The sequence below is a fragment of the Macaca fascicularis genome, chromosome 13, assembly GCF_037993035.2.
Source record: "Macaca fascicularis isolate 582-1 chromosome 13, T2T-MFA8v1.1".
NCBI lineage: Eukaryota > Metazoa > Chordata > Mammalia > Primates > Cercopithecidae > Macaca > Macaca fascicularis.
The window spans coordinates 55,373,729-55,391,867 of NC_088387.1; the positions used below are offsets into that span (position 1 = coordinate 55,373,729).

Genomic DNA, 18,139 nt, shown 5'->3' on the forward strand with positions numbered 1-18,139 from the left:
ATAATTTGCTGAGTGAAGGCATTTTGCAATGGCAAGGAAAAACAAGGACTAAAAACTCTTTGAAATGTTAGAAGGATGCCTAGCATAACCCTTTCAGCTACACCTTGCTCCTGGAGGCGCTCCATTGGCCCATCAAGAAAAAGATGCCTTATCTGAGTTCTTGAGTGCACTCTCTGGCTCTTGACGCAGTGAAGTGACTATCAAGTCCACAGAGGACAAGTTGCCCACACTCCAGACTCTGCACAAGGACGAGCAAGCATACTGAAGTGAAAGCACTCACACATCAGGAGCAATCATTTTGATGTGGATCTACACAATCCCTATCATTACTGCCTTGGAGCATCAATCAAATATTTTTTTGCTACCACATGACTTTCAGTCTATCAAAGGTAAGCCTGGGTCACGGCCCAGAGTGTTTTGTGAGCTGAGCGACAGACCATTGCAACGTGGTCTCCACTACTTGGTTGCCCTCTGACATGGACCTACATCAGTAGAAGAAGAAAAATTAGAACCTTGGACATGGCTACTTAGGGGATTAAAAGATGTAAAATGGATTAGTTTTCCCTACTAAAATTCATAGATGGCAGAGGTAGAGACATACATGAGCAGACAGTCATACTCACACGTTAGCATGAGAAACAGATATGATGTGGATGTTCCCAGTTAGGTCCTAGGATCCTAAATTCCATGACATGTAGATTTACTTCTACTGGCAAAACCACCAACCAACGAAAACAAAACAATCCAAAACACTGGAATCTTTTATCAAATAAATCCATCTGATTTTCCTGCTGTCAAACCTTCATATTTTAAGGCAAGGTATCTTCACTAGGAATCTTAAACACGGAGAAAGAAAGAACCAAACTTGTATAAAATTCCTAGGGGTTGGATTGAGTTAGTTAAAAAAATATACACACACTCACATGTATACGTGTGGTACTCCAATTTTAATCTGAAAGATAAATTGAGTTGCATGTTCAGTGAGCAAGGTTGATATTTTATCTTTAAAAAATATATCATCACTAATTAAAATAAAAAGAAGACATGATATTGATACACGCTTCCAAGTATAAATGGCTGGCTAGTGTTCAAACAGTTATGTGCATCAGTAACAACTTAACAAATTGTAAAAAGTCCATGGGCACTTTTGTTTTACACATAATCTTTTATTTAATCAGCCCAATTAAGAATATATCAGAAAACTAAACTCTCGTGTATCTGTATATTAACCTTGGAAACAAAAGAAAAATTTTAGAATGATCTGACAAATTGCCAGCCAGACTCTACAAAAGTCTCTTACAGTGAAACAACCACTGGTGAAATGAATAAACCACTTATTTCACTGCACACAAAAATCACACTCATACTCTGAAAGTAACATAGACTCTCAGACAGAGGTCGTGTGCTCAGAAGGGCTATATACCTGGATAAATAGGCAATTTTAAAGTTGGACTTTTGATTTTGCTTTTGATTGTTTTCCCCCATGCCTCCTCATCAACTGACTGTAATTACCCCAGGTCAGAGGTGCATAACTACGAGTGGGGAAGAAAGGCCCAGGCAAGGGGAAGGAGGTACAGAGAAGGCTGGGAGAAAGCTTTGCCAGGTCACTAATGGCCTCTGGGGCAACAACGTGGAGAACAGGCTGATGCTTCTCCTTTGATCTTCTAATTCACAATGATCATTAGTATTAACTCCGATTCTTCTGGGTGAAGAATTCCAGCTGTAGCCTTTTCAGTTTACCTGACCTAAGAAAATTCATCACCCATCCCATTAGGATTTCAATAACCATCTAAGAAAAAGAAAAAGGCAGTTGCCCCAGAATCTGGAAACCACCCGCTTCATTATTAAAACAGAGTTTATATGATGTATCTCACAGAAGAATTAGGGCATTCCAATATTCCCCTCAAGTAATTAAATAATCGACTCCATTTGCCTCCCCAGACCGATGACCCCCACTTGAGTGAAAAATAGTTAGAGTCCTTATCTAGTCAAAGTTGAAATATGCTATCTTCAAAGTAGCAGAGATCTTTTAAAATTCAGATAAAGGATTTTATCATCCAAGCCTGGGTTAGTTTCAGCAAAGCCTAGCTTTGGTCAGAGGTGAAGGTGAATGGCAGTTACATATAAGGGAAAAGTAGAAACTATGAAAATATTCTTTTGTATGTAAGAGAGCTAATTTTTGATAGGGTACATGGACATCTGCAAGGAAAAACAAATCTTCTCACACCTTCATAACTAGTTTTTAAGGGTCTTAATTTAATGATCTGTCTGCAGATAACATGTAATGAAGAAGAAATCAAAGTTACCTGCTATCTCCACAAACCACCTCCCTTGGCTCAGGCACATGACAATTAAGGTAGATTAGGATTAGTTTGAAGAAGAAACTGCCTTTCTCAAATACTTTGTATTACCCTGATGAACAGTTAGGGCGAGAATGTGAGAATATAGTTGTCCTGCCCCACCACCTTCTCAGAACTCCCCCTAGATCTTTCAGGATAGGTTGTTGAAGGATGCTGGCTGGTAAGGCTTAGAATGAATATTCACTGTTCAAACTGGCAGGGTACAGAGGTGGGCAATAGAAAGAGAAATAGAAATGGGAGGAGAGCAGAAAATTCCATCCACTACCTGCCCATGTGCCTACCTATAAGTACTGCTATCTTTTCCTAACTTTGATCAACAGAATGGATTATCCAGATACCAATTAGATGTACTTTTTCATTGTAATAATTCATAGTGTTTAGAGAATAATTCTTCCAAAATGGCAAGGAGAGATATGACACTAAGATGACTCCAACAGATCTTGTTACTAAAAGCGAAACCAATGAAACAACATCTGTCTCTTCTAGAGCATTCAATTCCCAATTCAATTCCATTTACTCCATCCTTAGAGTGGCGGACCCGCAGGGCACTTTTCATCTAATAGTGTTACTATGGAAACGCTATTCTCAACCTGGAAGATTCTACAACCTCTCGCATTGGCTTTATCCACAATGAGAGGAAAGTCTTATAAATCAGAAATCAAGACATAAATTTGGCCACACACACACACACACGCACACACACACACAAATTTTCCAGGCTAGAAGTGCACGCATACACAAAGAAGAAAGAAAGAAAAGAAAAGAAAAGAAGGAAGGAAGGAAGGAAGGAGAAGGAAGGAAGGAGGGAAGGAAGGATGGAGAGAAAGAAAGAGAAAGAAAGAAAGAAAGGAAGAAAGGAAGAAAGAAAGAAAGAAAGAAAGAAAGAAAGAAAGAAAGAAAGAAAGAAAGAAAGAAAGAAAGAAAGAAAGAGAAAGAAAGAAAGAAAGAAAATGAAACAAAAACACTTGGCACATAAGTGTGTCTAACTTAGAAGCAAAGTTTGTCTCTATAGTAAGGCTTAACCAGATGGAATCCTCAGGATGGTGAATGGATGGGGAGTAGGAGAGAGTGTGGATGAAAATCAGTTCACCGTCAGGATCACCACCCTGACTGGTCAATGCCGGATATTGACCCGTGAATGCTTGCTTCACCTGAATCTGTAAGTATGCTTTCTAACCACCTCCCTTCTCCCTAACTTTCAGTATTCCTGGAAGCACAGGAGCTCCATGCAGGAAAATACAGTCACTGCATATTTTAAATGAGAACCACATTAACTGCTTTTCTATTTAGATTATACTTTAGACTGTAATATAATAGGGTTGGAAAACAAAAAAGAAAAGAGACCCTTGATTTTTATCTTAAACGTGGCATGTATTCTTTTTCTTCATTTTCGCTAAGCCAACACTATGTAGCAAAAGAACTGATAATATGCAAAACACATCCAGCTTAAGCACTATGATGTCACAGACTATGTTTACAGCTGGAATAATGCCTTCAAGAAGGAAAAAGAAATCTTGATATGACATATGCCCCTGAACTGATTGTGAATACACAGTGACTCATATGCAAATATTAAGCACGTTTTAATTGTTTGCAATAATTTATCTTCAGGCAAATGTAAGTATTTCTATTAATAAATGCCTTTATTTTCTTTCTAATTCTCTCTTATTATTTAAATCCTGTCAGTCATTCTTTTCAATTCCAGGGAATAGTTTCTTTTAAGAGACCCTCTCTACTTATCAACTGGCAAAACGCTCAACTAAGTCTAAGCTGGGAATTTACTTCACTGAAATTTCCTCTTACCCCATAATCACCAAAGTTTAAAACTCGTTTCCTTTTTCTTTTATTGTTTTCATTATATATAAGTATGTCCAGTTTAGCTTGATAGAGACTGTGAGCCCAAGAATGAGGCTTTAGTTCTCTCTTTGGAATAGTAAAATGTGCTACTGATTAAATCTACCTGTGGATAACTACAGACTGCCACATTTTTCTTCTCATGTAGCTGGGTTACAAATCCAGAAACTTGGTTTTTGTTTTGTTGTATTTTGTTTTTTAATTCAGGGCCTATTCTACTTTTCTAACACAGAAATGCTTTAAAGCCCTTTCAAGGGCAGATATTTTTCGCTGAATAAACCCAATGAAAGAATTGATCCATTTATTTTAAAAAGAAATAGCAATTTAGTTTTAAAAAGTGTGGGAGGTTTTCAAATATGTCTTTGGACATTTAAAAAAAGATCAGTTTACAATTTACTAACAAATTGGTATTACTATTGTTTTAATTAGCCAGAATTTCAGTGGCTTTTTTATATCTAGCAAGATTTCAGAAAGGATTTCCTAGATAAGTTGCATTAATCATATAGCAATGATGTGACCATAAAATTTGTACAGTCTTCCTAATGAATTGTGCATCCCTAAAGACCTCTCAGAACTTGAAATAAAGTCAGTAAAGAATTAGTACTGAGATGTCAGTGGTTACTTACATTTAGACAAACAACAACAAAACTCTCTTTAGATTCTATAGGTTTTAAAAATAGAATTTATTAAAATTAGCTCCTTACTATAAATATTACTAAGCAGTCTATGCATTCCTTCAAGAAGGATTACAAAACAAGGGTAACGGGTGTTCCTTGTAACTGGAGGTCTATTTGCTCTTGCAATTAGAGAAGAGGGAAGGAATCTTTTTCACTGGGGGAAGGAAAGATGAAAAATTTAAACATACCTCCTAACTTTGCTCTTCAGATGATGTTATAAGAATAATTAGCTGTTTAATGAGGGTTGTCATTAATCAATATTTCTGTATGAGCAGATGGCACTGGAGTGGGTAATAGGGGAGAAATACCCAATGGAAACCACAAGGTAACACCTGTAAACATTCACAGAAAGCTGGGGAAACATGGATGAATGGGCTTTCCCTTCCAGGGCAGTGGCACAGGCCAGCAAAGACCTCAAAACTGAAGACTATTATTCAGGCCTCAAGAAAGCAGACAGTTCATGAATAATTTCGATTACAATTGCCCCAGTAACAAACACATAGTCCATATAAGCAATGCAATGCATGTAAAATCATGAGGGCTGTTAGAAAGTTTATTTTGGTTTTTTGTTTGTCTGTTTGTTTGTTTGTTTCAAGAAGATAATGTAGCTCTCTACAAGGGTCTTCACAAGGGTACAACCTAGAAAAAACAGGAAAACTAGTGGCTGCATAAAATAACTTGCTCCTCTCTCTCCTGATTCTGTCTGAACCAATATTTGATTATATTTTCTTCAGGGGCACCTCAGCTTCAAGTAAAACCAAAACTCCTTTGCAGATTGAGATGGGGGCTGAAGAAATCTATTCACTGTTTCTGTTAGTCTAGGAAATAGAAATTGTTTGGTTGTGACTTCAGGGTCAACCTGATTTTGCCCACCACACCAACTCATTCCACAGAGCAAGTTAGCTGGTTAGCTCTGGAGATAAAATATCAGCATCATTGCATCAGCATCATTGTACTGCACCTTTGACCAACTGCCACTTCTTATCTAAATGTCATTCATTCATTTTTCAAGATATGCCCTCAAGACCTGAGTCCTCTTTCCCCCAGTTCATTAGTGATTGATAATCCTCAATGGGGAACTTGCAGGAGTCAGATCTTGAAATACCTACACACATGCAACAGGTGTCAGATAAGTAATGGTGCCTGAATCAGATTTTAGGTAAACCTAATATGATGTTAAAATCAAAACAGCTTGAACAAACTAAATCTTCAACTAATTTCCAGCATAGCCAAGCCCTAAAGTTTACTCAAAAACTGTAGTGTAATCCAGTTACTGTTTGGAATTATGATGGGAGGAAGAGAAGGGAGGAAACTTTTTTTTAATTTAATTTAATTTTTTTTTTTTTTTAGCTATTCCTGCTGCTCTCAGTTTTTATCTTATTCACGGATGCTGGAAAATCCGGATTAATTCATACCCTTGAGTATTATTAGAGGCACAGCCTCTATCCAGAGGAGCAGAACCAACACGACCTTCAGACATCCCCTGAGTTTGTCTCTCTGTACCCGTAAAACTCACTGAGGAACATGGCTTTGAAAGTGGGCCTGGGTATGAAGGTAAACAGGCTCTGCACGTGTTTATGACAATGCAGGATTAACTTTAATATTTAAGGAAAAAATGACTTTAGGAAAAGCAAGCTAAGACAAAAATAGTATCATAAAATATTTTCTCCTGATATTAAAAAACAACCCTCAAGAGTTTTTAACATTTATCCATCTATGTAACTTTGCTACAACCTGTCTAAATTCATTCTTTGTCTCTAATATTGAAATTGCCCTGGTCAACAATTTTGTTGATTTTTAAAATATTATTTTATCCACAAATCTTCATTGTGTCTTCTTCTTTAAATCAGTATGCACTTGCAAAAATATCCACCAAAATATTATTCTTGTAAATATTTTGAACATGAAATTCATTCAGAACAATAACCAAACAAAACAAATCCCCCAGTGGCATAAAGCCCCAAATCTCCAGTTTCTCACATCTCCAGGAGAATTCCTGCAGTGAAAACAGCAATACTTGCACAGACAATATAAACTGTTACTCTGCTTGAAAAGTCACAAGGGACTACACAGGAAGAGCTGACTCTATATTGCTGTTTTCCTTTACAGTTCTAAATACAGGGACAACTTTCACTGTGGAGCTCTGACTTACATGAATGTTTTGTAATGGAAGCCAGTGCATTCAAACCATTTAAAAGCAAATTATGTGATCATCTTGCCATTGCAACATGATTTGAATTTTTGTGGACCATTTGTTATAAAGGTCCACTAAAGCATCAGAAGACATTAAGTCTCTCTTTAGGGTTTGTCTTACTTTCTTCTTGGTAGGAGATGGTTCTGAGCACTTAAGGGTCACATTTAGAAAAGCAACATCATGAATATACATTCTTAAAATCACAAGTGCACATGAACACCTAAAGCTTTTAACTTACGAAAGTTAACAAAATCGCAATCGTTAATTTTAAACAAAATTTCTCATTTGGGGTACGTATCTAAGAAATAAGTGCTAACGTTTTTGCAAAAACTGTGGGAACACAGTTATTTATTAAATATTTCCAGAGGGATCACTTTTTTCTCATTGTTTTCTATAAAAACTGGTTCATTGTCCATATTTAGTTTACATATGTCATTTAGAATCCACTTACTGTTAGATGCTGGAACAGCCACGCCCTCATGATATTTGTGGCTACTTTGGGAAAGATGCCACGCTTTTTGTGACGCTTTTTGTCCTTATCAGGGTCATCATCGTCACCTGTGCTGGGGGAAGCTACACTGTTGTCCAAGCCATCACCTGCAAACATAGTGAATCAAATTTTGACTGATGCTACCTTGACATGCTTTATTCAAATAGAATGCCTTTGGATATAAACAAAACCAAAAGAGCAAATTTAAATAAGTAATAGTTTCTTTGGTACTGTTTTTTTGTTGTGTTTTGCTTTCCAAAACAAAGAGAAAGAACAAGGCCTAGGCTCAAGAGTAGTCAGGTCTAAAGAACGTCTTTCAAAGAACATTGCCAAAAGTCAAAGGGAATGGAGGGAAATATCCAATCCCCTTGTGACTTTGTTGCTATGGTAATTATTCCAATATGTATAGCTGAGACAGGTTAAGTGTAACTCCTACTGGGGAGTTAAACATGGTGGCAGTCATTAGCAGTGGTGCTATGGCTGCCTGGGCATTCAAATCCCACAGTCACTGACATTGACTTGTGAGAAGATTCATTTAAGATATCAACTATTTCCACAAGTGATCTATCTTAAACTAGTTAAACTAGGATGGGATGTAGGTAATCCATTATATAAGTAGTTTGACGTAGGAATGCTTCAAATAAAATATAATTTTTCTTGTAATAGAGAGAAAGCATCAAGTTTAGTAAGGGAAAAACCCCTGACATAGTTTCTTAATTAAAAAACAATTACTGTGTAAATAAAATAAGGTAATGCTAAATTAACAGTAAATTGGAATTGTATTACACTAATAATTCAGGCAGTTTCTAAAATTCATGCTAGGTTTAAATTTTTCACACTGAAAAATCACCTGCTAACATATTCCTCTATATTGGATCCTATTTTTCTATTGATTTTTATTATAACATTTACACTCTTTCTTCTAGAAAACATTTTGGCTCTGTGACATAATGAAATTTTTAAAAGTAATATTTCTCTTTTATAATACCATGTTTAATAAGAAAAAAATAAAAATTTAACCTGTATAACTGTTCAAAAAAAGTTACAAGGTACAAATGGAAAGTAGGTATTTTTTTGCCTTAACTTCAAAGTCAAAAAGGAAAACAACAAAGGACAAGACCCATTACACTAAAAAGTAGCTTAGCTCAGTCAACCGTTCTCTTAGAAACCGACAGGTTGATCTGGGCCCAAAAGGAAGAGCTATAGCGGCCAGGCTTAGAAATGAGGTAAAAAAAAACATACCCAAGAACACATTCACTGGTTAAATAAGTCATTGGAGAGACATCTACATGACCCAAAGAACCTAATACTTTGGTCAGACAAGTTTCCTGCACATAGCCTCAGGTTCATTTCCATGGCTTCATGAATTTCTGTATTTCTCATTTCTGTTATTAGGTCCTACATAAAAAAAATAATTCTCTAGTTCAATTTCAGTTATTTCTGTCGAATCTATAGTAGGTATGTTGCAACTAATCAACTGTTCTTAACAGCTCCCTTAGCAGACCCATCTCTCTCCTGTGAAGAAAGAGAAAAGTGTCCCTCAATTTTTTTTTTTTTCAATTGCCTTAACTGGTACTGAGATGAAGTTTAGAAAGCTTGTTGGGTGAGGAACAGACTAATTCCAACATTTCTACTATTATTACAGAATATGCTATAAATGCAAAACTTCTGCAAAACTTTTCTGATTCTAAACTTTTATTCATTAAAAATCCATAATTTTATTATATTTAAAACCCATCTGTTTTGTTAAAAGTTTCACAGAATCATAGCTTGTGTTCACGTGGAAAAGATCATGAAAACCTACCACTCCAAAGCCATCACTGTATCAGTGAAGAAAATGCTATGTTCCCTGACTGGGTCAAGGTCATGTACCCTGGCATGGAACTACTGGGGTCTATGCTGTGCCAGACCCCGGCATCTGTACATCAGCACTCCTTCCACCCAACCAAACTCTTTATTTGCATAACCAAGTATTTTATGAGAGGTCCCCTTGGATTTGCCTAATAAATTCTTTGAAAGTCCAGTATTTAAACAGGCTTTTTATTCAGAGAAGCAATTTACCATATAAAATAACAATTCATTAAAGAAACATGAGAAAAGAAAACAACTCAACAGCATTTAAATTTTCAATGGGCTAATCCACTTTCAATATGCAAAAGGTAACCAAGGAAAGGACACATACGACTTGATCATTGATTAAAAATGAAAAGCTTATAACCTAACAATACTGTTTTCACCACCTCCCCATGATTATTTTCCACCTTAAAAAAAAATAGCCTTTTTATCCACCTCAAACCCCTTCAGATTAATTTAGCAAGCAATGCCTAGTGCCTGCCTAGAAGAGAATTCATTGATAATTTATGGAAATATCTACTATAATCCAGCAGAGATGACTTTTTTCCAGCTTTGTGCATCAATAGATAATCAAGGCCTTAAAGCAACCTTAGCTTCCCATTACCTCAGGCAAAAGAATTCCTGAAAGCGTGCCTTGAGGGCACCTGAATTATATACTCCATTAGGAGAGGAAGGCTTTCTGCATTCCATGTGTAACACTCACCAGAACCTTTCCTGTTTATTTCTGCTGTATGAAAGCAGAAGCATTAGGAACAGAATTTTTTAAGTGAAGACTTATGTAGATACAATGGAGAAACCTTTCAAGCAGGAGCCAGATCACCCCCTTCAGTCCCTGGCAGTGACCTCTCCTGAATAAAAGGTTTCTATTACATCATTAGCTCAAGCCAAAAACAGCCTTGGCTTAATGCACAGTTTGTTCTTCCTACTGTTTTTAGGCAAATACAGCTACTTTACTCCCATCTGGGAGGGAAATTACACTGCTGGGTTGTAATCTAAGACAAGATTTTCATTGGAAGCAAATGCTTTCAATCCAGTGTAAATACTGGTGCATGTTCAGAAAAGCCTAAAACAATAAACCCTGCTCCTTTCCGACACAAGTTAGGGAAATGGAGAAGATGGGGAAGGAGAAGAGCATAATAAAACAGACTATTCTAAAAGCAAACACTTTCATAGATTTTAATAAATTGTTTAACCTCTTCCACTTTCTAAAATTGAAAATTGATCTGGAAATGTCTCAACCTCAGAGGAAAGTCTAAATGGTCAATTGTACCTTTAGCATTTCCATTCACTTCGCAATTTGATATAGTCACCTCATTGTGGTCTCTCGAGAATTTCTTTCCTTTTTTATTTTTGAGATCACTAAACAAACTTGGAGAACCGCCGGCCGACCACACGGCAGCAGGCAGCAGCTCTGAACCACATTTGTAAAATGTCAGCAGTGACTTCATTCCTGGAGCTGACTTCTCCTGCCGCCAAATGAAGGCAAACTGAAAAGGTGGAAATAATCATAAAAATGATGCTAGTCCATAAACAAGCTTACAGCCTCATTAGGATAGCAGTAGGCTCCAGTGGGTGATTTATGCTCGTTTTGCTGATGCTATGAGGAAATGCCATAGGGCGACTTTAGCCAACCGCTAATGGTTTCTGACAGCTTCTTAGCAACTAGTGCAAGCAACGTTGTGGCGTTTGCTAGTGACAGAAACTGAAAATGTCATATTATCTGCCCATGTGTCATGAAGTCCGTGTGGCAATTAACTAGCAGGCCAGTGACTGAGGGGCCAGAGGCTCCTGAAAATGGCCTTTGGCTATGCAGAGGCAGCCGCCGGGGCTGCGCACACACAGGCCGCACATATGCAACATTCTAATGCAGAAATCCACTGCCGGCAACTTCCTGGGCTCTGATGAGACCGGGCCACTCCAATCTCTTTTTTCCCCCTCAGTGAAGTGAAACTCTGGGTTCCTCTCTCTCTAGGCACAGGCTCGGGCATTATCAGAAGACTAAAGCAATCTGCTTTGATATGATTATCCGAATGGCTCCTTAATTGGCAGTACCTGGTTCTGTGCCTCTTGGATGCTGGACTCAAAGGTGCTAGCTACAGTACTTTGCTACTGTCTCACAAATTAGTCTAAAAGGATTTAAGATCACTGGAGCAGACTCATTGCCTGTCAGATTTCAAGGAGCAGAGGAACTCTGCACAGCAACAAGACACTATTTAAAAAACACCAGGTTTCTAACGAGCAGGGGGAGAATCTTGGCCACACTTTTCAGTTTCCGAGCTATCAAAACCATGCACTATATGTCAAACTGTCAAACCTTTCAGCGTGGGCCATTTGCCCTTTCAAATAATATTTAAGAATTGTTTTTACAAAATTTTATAGGCCATGGTCTAGTGAAAGAGGCCAACCAACAAAGAAAGGAATTTGTACTACAATTCGTCTACGGACAATTTCTTGTGAGACCTGGGCCTGTCCCTACGGAGCAAGGCAGGTGACCTGTGGCAGCTCCCAGGCTGTCAGAGAGCTCAGATTTCAAACACGCTCAACTCAAACATCCCGAGTCGCCTATTTAAGCATGCCCAGGCATTTAGACTGTGCTATCTCGTGCCTTTCAAGGCAGGATAAAGCGGCATTTATCGTATTCAGGCCATTCAATGGGTCAGACTGACCGTGTCAGCAGGGGCTCCTCTCCGGCAGGTCAAAGCCTTGCTCCCATTTTTTCTCTCTCTACTAACTCCTTCTGTCCTCTCAGGACTGCTGTTCCCCTAAACCTACTCAGAGTGAGACAACAAAACCCAAAGCAGCTCCTAAGATTTACATCACAACTGATCAGTACTTCCTGTGTCAGTGGGCCATCAGGTAAAAATAAAATGGGTTGTCTGTCAGAGGGTTCTTTATGTCACAGGAGCAAAACTCCTAATTAAGGAGATGAACTTTCGACTGCCAGGGCAAATGAACGTGTAAGGTTGCGGACCCCCTTGTTTTTCTAGGAGCCATGCTGGAAGCCACAGTGACTTCAAGATCATTTTCATTTACAATATTGTATTGAGACTCCGTAGTTTTGGGCCATATCCTCTCTTTAAACTTTACTTTTCTCTTCTTCCAGTGTTGAGGAATAGTGTTTAATCCCAAAATGTACCTAGACTCAAAAATCAGGCCATTTATAGTTGTATCTTTTGATACTGAGTAAATTCCGTTGTGCCTTGAAAGTTTTCCAAATGGTCCATTCAAAAGTATGCTTATGAATGTATAGCTCCTGTTGTAAGGTGGCTACATTTTCATGCAAATAGGATATTGTTGCATGATCTGATTGTCAGCAGAAAGAAAGCTCAACATGAAGGTTTCTTTTTTCTCTTGCATGTTTCTCCCATAGAGTATCTACATGAGGGAAAATGGCATCTCACCCCTTAAAAAGTGTGTAGAACATCCCTGCCTTGCTCGTGGCAGCTGACACAAACATCCCATCAATATGGAAAGGCTGGGTTTCCTTTATAGTGGCCTATTTGGGTGTGCCTGATGTCCAGGGTTATTAGGAAAAATGTAACAACTACCCCAAACCTATTTCTTCAGGACATGGTTGAGTCTAAGTAGCCAGAATTCAGGTGGGATAATGTTTCTGTGGCATGTTAAGAGGATAAATGGTGAGAATTATAGACATCCCTTCTTCAGGAACTAGCTGGAATACTTCAGGGGTCTTAAGGAGATGCTTTATCTTCATTTAGAATGTATAATAGCTGCCAGAATGATTTTTCTAAAGCACACATCTGATCATATCACCCTGGTACTTAAAATCCTTTGGTGGCTACCCTTTGCCTTCAGAATAAAGGTTATGCTTCTTAGCCTGGCGTGGAAGGCTTTTCACGATCTCTCTCCTGGGTGTTTTTCCAGCCTAGCATTTGCCAAGTCCCCATATGCACTGGCACTCACAGCCCCATCACCAGTCCTGAGCAGACTTGAAGTTCTCATGGCACCATGCACTGCTCTCTCTACCTCTTTGAATTTCCTTATGCTAGTCCCTTTCCCTGCAGCAGTCTTCCCTTGCTTCCCCTAATGACATGACAAACTTCCTGGTGACCTTTATGGCTCAGCTCAATAGCCATCCCCTCTAAGAGGTATTTGCTAGACTATAGCTGATTTGGTGACACCCCAATCCCACCCACCAACTGGGTGATTTTTCTTATCCTGGCATTCCTCCATCCTAACACTCTGCTAAAACTCTTTATTTCCATATATCTTTCCCTGATTTGACTACAGGGTCTGAGAAGGCAGGGACCAAGTCATGCACCTCTCTACTCTCAAATCCTGGTGTTACTCCAGTGTACAGTGTACAAACTTGTTCATCGCTTATAAAATGAAAAAAATGAATGTATCTTTTACACTCTAGGAAGAAAACCACAGTTTCCATTTTCATCCCTTACATTTCTTTCTGAGACATACCTAAATTAAACTCTTGAAAAATATTCACCAGTGAAAATTAATAAACAACTATAAGAAAACATACAAGAAATACATTCCCCAGAGCTGGGATATTTCTTCTAAACCTTTAAGATCATCTTGCACCAAAGATGGACTAAGAGTTAAGGTATCAGAATCCTTCATGATGTCTACCATAGCCTTTCAGAAATATATCACTACTTTCTGCAATTATAATTTAAAATCATTTACTTAACTAAAATTTCTTGCTGTTTGTGCATCTTTTCTGAGCAAAGGTTGTTTCTTTCTGCATTTTTTCCCAGTGAATTAATTATACCCCCCTCTTTACACATTTCCCAGGTTTACCATAGCTGAGAAACTCAGTTGTTTCTAAGCAGACAATTTGATCCTCAGCTCAAACTTCAGGCCAGCATTTTAAACATCAAACATCTGATGTTAAATGTATAAAACTCTAGAACTCTGGCTTTCCTTGATTTTTTTCAAGTAATTGTATTAGCTTTTCCCTGAAGACATAATACAGCCCCTTAAGTCTTTTCTTTTTTTCTTTTTTAAGAGAGAATGTCTCACTCTGTTACCCATACTGTAGTGTAGTGGTGTGATCATAGTTCACTGCAGCCTCAAACTCCTGGGCTCAAGGGGTCTTCATGCCTCAGCCTCTAGAGTAGCTAGGACTACAGGTGCATGGCACCACACCCAGTTAATTTTTGGTAGAGACGGGGTCTCACTATGTTTCCCAGGCTGGTCTCAAACTCCTGGCCTCAAGCAATCCTCCTGCCTCAGCCTTCCAAAGTACTTGGATTATCTGTCTTAGACCCTGTGTCTGGCTAACCCCTTAAATCTTATTACACATTTTCAAGAGTCACACACTATACTTCATATGTATATGAAGTATACAACTCTGTAGCCAATATACAAATATGTAATGATCCAAGTTTAACTTTAATTAGGATTCTGTTAACTCTTCGGCCTCACTTTTGTATCTCCTCTTATCTGTAGATATTTAAGGCTCCTTGTTCTTCTTAGCTCAAAGTGATTCCCAGTTAATCAAAGGAAAACAACAAAAGACGGCACACTGTCATATATTTTACCACCCACAGCTTTCCTGAAAAATTTGAAGCAGTTCCTTTGGAAACCAAAATAAAGAGTTAGATGTGGGCACCTGCTGTGGCAGAGCTAAGTTCTAGAAGAGGCTTAACGAGTGCCCTGCAGTACAGACATATCAGTGGCAATGACGGAAAAGATGGAGCTAAGAATGGTGGGGCTGTAGATTAAGAATATACAAACGTTAAATAAATGTATTATTGGCACTTATAACAAGAAATGGCCCAACAAGCTTCCTAAAGTTTGTTCCACAGAGATCTGCCATCAAGCTTTTCCTTTCTAGCAGAATTTAGGTTTCTTAAATGGTGACAAGAAATTGTTAATAGTTAGGCCGGGCACGGTTGCTCATGCCTATACTCCCAGCATTTTGGGAGGCCGAGGTGGGCGGATCACCTGATGTCAGGAGTTCAGAAGCAGCCTGGCCAATACAGTGAAAGCCCATCTCCACTAAAAAAAATACAAAAATGGGCCAGGTGCAGTGGCACGCGCCTGTCATCCTAGCTACTCGGGAGGCTGAGGCAGGAGAATCGCTTGAACCCAGGAGGCGGAGGTTGCAGTGAGCTGAGATCGCATCACTGCACTCCAGCCTGGGTGACAGAGCAAGACTCTATCTCAAAAAAAGAAAGAAATTGTTGATAGTTAACCAGTGTGGAATGAACTCACAGCCTTTTTCTGCCCTTTAGTAGACTCCTGACATCACAGAAACCTAAAGGAAGACATGGAGAGTCAGAGCCTGGAGAAAATGCTTCTTCCTGTGAATTTACTGCTCCCCCTCCTCCGCTAAAGGGTAAAATGTAGCATTTAAAAATATGCCCCATATATGTAACCATCTTTTGCATAAAGTCATTCTTGTTATTTGTTCATTCATTTAACAAAAGTATATCGATGTCTCCAACACTAGGCCAACACTTAGGGACATAAATGGTGAACAAAATCAGAAGGAGTTTCCGTTTCTATCAAGCTTTCCAGTTAGAGGGCACTAAAGTTAAATTAATTACAGTAATAAATGTACAACTGCAAACTGAAGCTCTTAATTGGAAAAAAGTACACATCTCTGAGTGCGTGAAACAAAAAGACTTGACTTAGGCTGGAGTGATCTTGAGCAGAAATCTAAAGGGCGGAGAAAAGTCAACTACATGTAGTGGGCAGCCTAAAAGGGGAGAGGGCAGAGGCGAGCATTCCAGGCCAAAGGAAGATCATGTACCAAGGCCTTGTGTGGCTGGAGGATCTGGAACCTGGGAAAGCAAAACACGATAAGGCTGGAGAGATAAGAGGAGCAGGTTGTAGGTGTTCATTCCTAGGGTTCTGAGAGTCATGACCTATCAATGAGTCATGAGTATCTATGGAGTCATGAGTGTTCTCTCCATTGCATGCCCTAATACGATGTAAATTTTGTCAAGCAATGCCTCACTCCCCAGTCTCTTTCTAGTTCAACCTAACAAATCACCTGATTGCAAATGAAGATTAAAGAATGGGGGACAATGGAAAAGCAATGAGTCCGTTCAGGTAGACCCCAATTTAGGCACAGATTCCATTCTGACATGAATTGGTAAGTTGTCCTCTTGGACATTCAAATGCATTTTTGCATGGAAGCCAGTTGTGAATGCTGTCAGGTTCCAAAGCCAGCTCAGCAAAGTAAAGGTAATTATTAAGTGAATAAAGCTCTAACTGATATCTGAGCTCTGGGTGCAGGAAGAAAGTATAAGAATAAGGGGGAAGGCCGGGCGCGTGGCTCAAGCCTGTAATCCCAGCACTTTGGGAGGCCGAGACGGGCGGATCACGAGGTCAGGAGATCGAGACCATCCTGGCTAACACCGTGAAACCCCGTCTCTACTAAAAATACAAAAAAAAACCTAGCCGGGCGAGGTGGCGGGCGCCTGTAGTCCCAGCTACTCCGGAGGCTGAGGCAGGAGAATGGCCTAAACCCGGGAGGCGGAGCTTGCAGTGAGCTGAGATCCGGCCACTGCACTCCAGCCCGGGCTACAGAGCAAGACTCCGTCTCAAAAAAAAAAAAAAAAAAAAAAAAAAGAATAAGGGGGAAGAGGAGTTTCTTCTTATAATCCTGTGCACACAGCCAGTCTAGAAAAATGTTAAACTATGTGCAGTTGCCCTGAGCACCTCCCTTTCTGTATCTTTCTTCCACTGCATAGTATCCCTCCCCTAGAGTTTCCACATTCTCCAGTGCTTTGAAGAGGCTCTTGGCCTCCCACTATGGTTACCTCACTTGGACCCATTCTTCTCCTGCTCTGAATTGACCGTCATCATCTCCCAACAATCAAAATGCCCCTCGTTGCAGGCTTGTTGATACAAGCCAGACTTCAGGTAAAAGCCATCTCAAAAAACTAATTTGGATGGGGATAAAATGACTGATGCCCTCCTCACCTTCCCGAAAATGTTGGCATCTTTAAAAGATCAGTTATTGCAAATGAGTGAATCTTTAAATGGCAGAATTTTAGGTAAAGTAATAAGTAAAGGTTTCTAAAACATGCCGCTCCTGTTGGGATTTGTTTTTTTAATCAACAGATGCCATTCTTAGAAAAGAGTTAATGGTCAGCTTCCAAACCGATCATTACATTCTGCCGTCCCTCCCCTCCATTCCCCTCTGTTTCCCCACAATCCCTGCCATTTACGCCTGCCTAGATTTGGGAAGCCATGTGTTTCTGACCACTTCACGTTTTTCCACAGGAACTTCAGTGACAGTAAAATGAGTTCTGTGGATGTAACACTATGAGCTACAAGTAAGAGATCCAGGCTGAACATCTGTATGTGTATCTAGGTCATTCATAATTTGAGTATTTATAAGTCAGGGATTTCCACCCTGTTGAAATAAATGTGGAATAACTTCTTTACTATAAATAATTCCTTCAATTAAGCTTCCATCACTTCACGAGTCTTCACTTTCAACACAAATAATGTATAAAACATAACTGGGTGAAAAACATGGAAAGAAATCAAATAACTGAGACCCAGAATGAAAATATTTACTAGGTTTTCATAGAATGAAAAAAAAAATTATCAACATGTGAATGTGCATTGGATAGGATTAAAGGAAAATAGCAGACTTTCTACATTCATAAAAATTAAGAATTGTCCATTGGAGTTTGTCAGTGTTCAGATTTATAGTTTGCTTAAGATTTATTTTATGTAAGTGTTCATATAAGTAAAGTACCATGGACAT

The 18,139-nt window shown here is 38.9% G+C and overlaps 1 protein-coding gene across 14 annotated transcripts in view; it reads right to left on the reverse strand.

Annotated features, from left to right (window-relative positions):
• The window catches only part of MEIS1 (Meis homeobox 1), a 138,525-nt gene that overhangs the window by 52,665 nt on the left and 67,721 nt on the right, over nucleotides 1–18,139 (reverse strand). For 10 of the 14 annotated variants that reach the window (XM_005575719.3, XM_005575722.5, XM_045369186.2 and 7 more), the window contains one exon: nucleotides 7,537–7,682. The exons of the other annotated variants lie outside the window; for them this stretch is intronic. In XM_005575719.3, coding sequence (XP_005575776.1) covers nucleotides 7,537–7,682 — 146 coding nt within the window. The remainder of the gene's footprint in view (nucleotides 1–7,536; nucleotides 7,683–18,139) is intronic. 14 annotated transcript variants of the gene reach the window in all.